This window comes from Pectinophora gossypiella, chromosome 17 (genome assembly GCF_024362695.1).
Source record: "Pectinophora gossypiella chromosome 17, ilPecGoss1.1, whole genome shotgun sequence".
NCBI classification, from domain to species: Eukaryota; Metazoa; Arthropoda; class Insecta; order Lepidoptera; family Gelechiidae; genus Pectinophora; species Pectinophora gossypiella.
Genome location: NC_065420.1, coordinates 15,336,771 through 15,342,752, shown reverse-complemented (window position 1 = coordinate 15,342,752; position 5,982 = coordinate 15,336,771). Strand labels below are relative to the sequence as shown.

General features: G+C 62.2%; 1 protein-coding gene across 1 annotated transcript; it reads right to left on the bottom strand.

Moving 5' to 3' along the window:
* Positions 1 to 4,900: 4,900 nt before the first annotated feature.
* Positions 4,901 to 5,596, bottom strand: LOC126374656 (uncharacterized). The gene has a single exon (XM_050021347.1). The coding sequence runs from the start codon at positions 5,594 to 5,596 to the stop codon at positions 4,901 to 4,903; it is 696 nt and encodes a 231-aa protein (XP_049877304.1).
* Between the last annotated feature and the right edge of the window lie 386 nt (positions 5,597 to 5,982).

Below are 5,982 nucleotides of genomic sequence, written 5' to 3'. Positions count from 1 at the left end.
CTTCGTCTCTCCCTTTCGCTTCGTCTTGCTCCTCCATAACGTCTTTTTTGTTTTTATAAAATTCCATTTTTAGACCCACGAGTATGGGGAAAGGGTGGTCCATCCGGGCAGTGCCCCCTGTACCCGGATAACCCTAATACCGCTGGGGTGCGGGAGGTGCCCCAGGGTTGGTCGCTAGCTGGCGGAGAATACCCCCTCCGCCACCTTCCGGCGCCCCGACGCCGCGCGAAGGCCCGAAGGCACCTCAACGCCGGGACTTTGGGGGTTTTTTATTGAGGTTGGCTCCTCTTGGGCCGGCCGACCAAGGCAAGCCCCTTGGTCCTGGTAGGCCGCGAGACATGTCCACGACACCTGACCAGGATAACAAGTTTGGCGACGGTGGCCGAAGCCTGTCCGACGGGCATGTATTCATGGCCGCCGAACCCGTCACCGACGGCGCCACGCGCCTCCTCCTCCGGGTTGGATTTTTTAAAGAGGTTGTCTCCTCGCGGCCCCCCCACTTGTGTGGGAGCGGCCCCCACGCCTCGGAATACCGAGGGTTGCGGGTGGCCCGACGGCCGCCGTGCAATACGAACGACCGCCGCGCGCAAGGCGAAACGCCTCCTCCCGGCGGTTTTTTACAGAGGTTGTCTCCTCGCGGCCCCCTCCACTGATGTGGAGGCGGCCCCCGACCCTTTGGCGCCCCACCACAAAGCGCTAAGGGTTACGGGTTGCGCAGCGGTGGACTTTGCCACCGCCGCGCTGGATTCTTCTTAGCTTCACTGCATCGTTGGGCTAAAGCGGCACCCGCCGATGCAGCTACTGAGCCCCCCCGCCACGACAAGGCGAGAATCCATTGGGGGGGGAACCTAACCTAACCTTTTTTTTTTTTTTTTTTTAACGAGGAGAAATCCGTCATGGATACCCAGCCGCCCGGGGAAAGCGACTGGGTTATGTGAGACTCCTACTCACTAAAACTCCTCGGTGTTCAGCAGCCTCCGCCTATTGGCGGGTGTGCGGGGACGTTTACACACTCTTCCGTGCACCCGCCGGCGCCGTCCGGAACGGACGCTCCCAGGGTTCAGGGTGGGAGGAGTGCAGTCCACCCTGACCTCCGCTTTTATGTGGTCTGCCGGAACACACGACAGACCACATCCTCCGTGAGCCCTTGATGGATTCGAGGCGACGGAATTTCCCCGCTTCCGCCGCCCGAGGGCTTGTTGACCGGGCAAGAGTCGGCGAGCATTACCCCCCTTCTCCGCCCAGTTTGCCAACGTCGGATAGGATCCGAGAGGGGGACGTCCCCTCGGGTCCGCTCTGTTGCCTCCTTCCGCGCCACCACGTCCTCACGGAAGGAGACCATCACAATCAGCGTTCCCCTGCCGCCAACCACAGCGTTGACTATGGGTGGCAGCAGGAGGCCGCTGCCAACCACTCAACGGCACGTTGTTACTCCCACGCCGGACGGACCCCCGGCGTGTTTGGCCGCTCTGACAGCCGCTGCCTCCATCTTCGCAGCCGGCTGTGTTGAGCGCACTCCTCCCTGCGGCCTGCCATTACTGGCCGGTCGACATCGCCTCCTGCGATGGCTGCCTCGGTGCTTGGCCAGAGACTGGAATCTTGGCAGTCCCTTTTCTGCCCTTCTTCGGCCGTGCGCACTTCCGACCCCCGGTTGCATGGTTTGCAGGTTTCCCTGCAGCCTTGCAAACGGGGCAGTGGAGGTCGCCGGTACATGACGACGCCATGTGACCTTCCTGCCCGCACCGGAAGCAGTTCCGGCTTCGGTCGACCTGCGAGTTGCACTGGAGCCCAGTATGCCCAATCTCGAAGCACTTGAAGCACTTCATTGGCCTAGGCCCCAGTGCACGCACCCGAGCTGAGCTCCAGCCGATCAGGAGTCGCCCGCGTTCCAGCACCGTTTTGGCAGCCCCGATAGGGCACTCGATCAGCGCGCTGCCCACGCCAAACACTCCAACCCGGATAGGGCCGACCTTAACATGCTCCGGAGAGCATTTCCCGACCTCGGCCACGGCAGCCGTGATGCTCTCCGCAGTCGCCGAGTCATCTAGCCCGGAGACAACCACATCGGTACATCTCACCGGGCAAGCCACCTTGACGGTTTCTGGGAGGACCTCTTTCAGCTTCGCTGCAAGTAGTTCGCGCTTGTCCGCTCTCTCCTTTCCGGGATCTCGAGCACTCGAGCCCCGGTGGCAGCCAGACGGAAGCGCATGCCGTCTATTCCCAGCTGTCTGAGGTTCACCTCCCATCTTCGCCCTGGTGAGCACCTGGGCATACGTTACTCTCCCCTCGGCGATCGTCTCCGGACGCAAGGTCAGGGTGACTACAGCCGACCTAGGAGGGCGCAGAGCCTTTGCCTCTTCACTGCCTCTCGCCTTTTTAGGCTTTGCCTTTCCGCGCGGCCTTGTAGTGCCTACATGGCTCGCCGGAGGCTTGCTGGGCGCAGTCTGGGCTGTGAGAGTGGCATCGGCTTTGCGCGCCTTCTTTCTTCCCCTTTTTCCCTTTCCGCACCACCTCGCTCCACGTCTCCGCAGGTGGCTGCGATCCCCTGCAAGGGAGTCGCTTCGCCACGTGTGGGCGCTGGGGTGGGAAGGTCTGCTGCTGGGGCAGCCTTTTTGGCTGTCTTGGCGGCAGGCGCTTTGGCAGGTGGGGGTTTGGCTGCCTTTGTAGCCTGTGGCTGAGCTCCCTTTGCCTGCGGAGCAGGCATCTTCAGGTCCGCTTGCAGCGGCGGACGGAACAGCCGACGGTGGGAGGAGGCGGTTTTCCAGCCTGGCCAGCTTGATGTCGATCATACGATCGATGTCGGACAGTATGGCCGTACCGCTGGTCCGCCTCACGCCTTCCCTCCTCCTGGGTTGCAGGCGCCTTGGCGCGGGAGTTCTCAGCGGAGAGACGCGCAAGGTCCTCGCGGAGCTTGATCATCTCCTCGCTGAGGCTCTCCACCCTTCTCCGCAGTTCTGACGTTCTCAGAACGCAGAACCCGGACTTCCTCATCGGAGGTCCTCTCCGTTAAAGCCGCCACAGCCTGTTCAATCTGCGTGGCGGCTTTCTTCAGGGCGTTCACGAACGTGCCCTTGAGGTTCTTGGATTTACGAGCAACGTCAAGGATGACCTTGACGCCGCTCTCCACCCGTCTCTCAAGGCAGTCCGCAGGCACTTCCGCAAGCTCCTGGTCGACTCGAGGACCTCCGTATTCGTCCAGGAGTTCGAGCTCCGCTCTTCGGGCATTGACCAAGGCCTCCTTCGCCTTGGCCAGACCAACGTAATGCCCGGTGGTGGGCGGCCTTCCCCTGCCGCGCTTGGCTGCACGGTTAGGAGTAGCCGCAGCGATGGATGAGCCCGCTCCCGACTCATCACTGCTTCCCGCCTCCGGGGCTCTCCGTTTTTTGCGCCGCTTATCGCCAGCGGCCAGATCTCCGTCCGAATAGGAGACGGCTGTATCCATCCCCGAACATTCGGATTCCGTTTCCGAGACGGGCACAGCCGCCCCTACCATTTGCCCTCGCAGGCCTCTCGCCGTGCTCTCCGAGCTGCCTCCAGCCGTGGCCCTGTATGTTCTGGGAGGCACCTGCTCCTTCGACCACCGGTGCTTGCCGCTAAGCACGGCGATTTCGGGTCCAAGGTTGACCCACCCGTCCCTTTCCCCTTGCGGGGCTCGTCAACTGCACTTGAGCAGCTGCTAATGTCGTCGTCGGATAAGACGGCCGCCTCCGGATTGGTGGTATCCGCAGACGTGCCGTTCTTTCCCAGATCGCGCGCAATCGTGTCCTCGTTCCTCGCCAAAGTCATCAATTAAATCAGTCCGTTTGCTTTTAATAATTTTTAAAACGTCTTTCAGCTCCACAACAGGTATTTTTTCCATAGTTTTTAATTGATCCCACGAGTGTGAGGGAAATATTCAGTCCACCCGGGCAGTGCCCTCTGTACCCGGGTAACCCTAATCCGCCTGGGGGGTCGGGCGGTGCCCCAGCGATGGCCGCTCGCTGCCGGAGGTATCCCCTCCGCCACCTGTAACAGGCGCCTCACGCCGCGCAAGACCCGAAGGTGCCCCAACGTGAGACTTTGGAGATTTTTTAGTGAGGTTTACTCCTCTCGGGGCCGGCCGGATAAGGCAAGCCCCCCTGGCCCTGAGACATGCCGCGAGACATGACCACCGCAAGTCAGGGTAACAGGTTCGCCCGACTGTGGCCGAAGCCTGTCCGCCAGCCGTACATTGACGACCGACGAACCAGCCGCGCGAAGGCGGAATTCGCCTCCTCCCTGCGGATTTTTTATAGAGGTTATCTCCTCGCAGCCCCCTCCACTCAGTGTGAAGGCGGCCCCCGTTCCTGCGACCCCACCAAGTGCAGGCTTACGGGTTGCCCGACGGTGGCCGAAGCCGTTGCCCGCCCAGAGTTATCTGATCGGACCCGCCGCGCGTTGGGTTCTTCTTAGCTACACTGTGGAAGTGATATGGAGTAAGCGGCATTTCCAATCACTTCCACAGCTACTGAGCCCCCCCGCCACGACAAGGCGAGAACCCATTGGGGGGGGAACCTAACCTTTTTTTTTTTTTTTTTTTTTTTTTATAACGTTGGGAAATGCGTTACGCATACCACGCCGCCCGGGGGGACGACGTGGTTATGTGGGACTCCCCGGAAAAGCCGGTATACCCACTAAAACCCAACGGTGTTCCTCCTCGCCGCCATGTGGCGGGGACACGGGAACGCAACTGCACACAACCGCGTCCCCGCCGGCGGATGCCCTCTTGGGCCCAGCGCCTATGGGAGCGCATCAAGCGCCTCCCCCACCGCCGAGGGCTGCCCGGAACACTTGGGCAGCCCTACAGCACGGGACCTATATTGTGGACGGCGGTCCCCCGACCACCGTCCACAGGTCCCCTTTAGAGCGGAGCTCTGTCCGTTTATGGAACGGTGTCCATCTGCTCCGCCCCGGCCCTCTTGGCCTTGCGCTTTTTCGCCTTTCGCTTAGGCGCAACCGTCTTCGGACCTTTGACTGCCGGCTTTTTGCAGCAGAAAATACATCCGCTGCCGCCGACGGGTGTGAGCCGCCGGCTTGCCTGCCGTCTCACAGACGGGGCAGTGGGGCTCGGCCAAGCAGTCCCGCGCCTTGTGGTCGGGTTGGCCGCAGCGGAAGCAGAGCTTGCTGCGGTCAACCTCGCACGAGCACTTGACTCCGAGGTGCCCGGGCTCCAGACAGCGGTAACACCGTGCCGGTCTGGAGTCGAGGAGCTTACTCTGGCCGACGTCCACCCGACCAGTAGTCGGCCAGAGTCGGACAGCCTCCTGGCGGCCGCGACAGGACAGCTGAGCCAGAGGGAGCCATCACCTCTCGGCCCAACGACGATTCGACCATACTTGAGGTCTTCGACCGCGCACCCTCCTTCCTTGGCCACAGCATCAGCCACCTCAATGGCGTCGGCTGAGTCGTCCAGCCCAGTGACGCGGATTTCCGCGCGCTTCACTGGGCGGACGACCCTGACCGCTTCCGGGCTGAGGACCTCCCTCAGCTTCTTAGCGAGGGAGTCCGCCTTCGCCGCCGAGTCCTCCCCTCCGATCTCAAGCAGGCGCGCACCCGTCGCCGCCCTGCGGAACCGCATGTTGCTGATTCCGAGGTCAGCGAGGGAGACGCGCCGCTTGGCGTCGGAGAGGATCGAGGCGTATGTTACGCCTCTCTCCTCGACTCCGGGCACCAAGGTCAGCGATACCGCTGCCGTTCTTGGTGTCCGGAGCTTTGCCCTCTTCTGGGCCGTGGGCCGAGGCTTTAGCGGCTCTTTGGCCGCTTTGGCCGCTTTGGCCGCCTTGTTTTTTTGCCTTTCGGCCAACAACAGCGGTCCACGGCTCCGCCGTTGGTGCAGGGGCAGGCTGGCGCCGAGCCTCTGCTGCCTCCTGTGCAGCCAGACTTTTCTTCTTGCTTTTCCCCTTCTTTCCCGAAGAAGGGGGAGCAGAAGAGGCCTGGCTGTTTGTGGGAGCCTCTTTGACAGGC

What these genes read in the sequence shown, in the direction of transcription:
- LOC126374656 (XM_050021347.1), bottom strand. Translation starts at nt 5,596, where the DNA reads ATGCGGTTCCGCAGGGCGGCGACGGGTGCGCGCCTGCTTGAGATCGGA.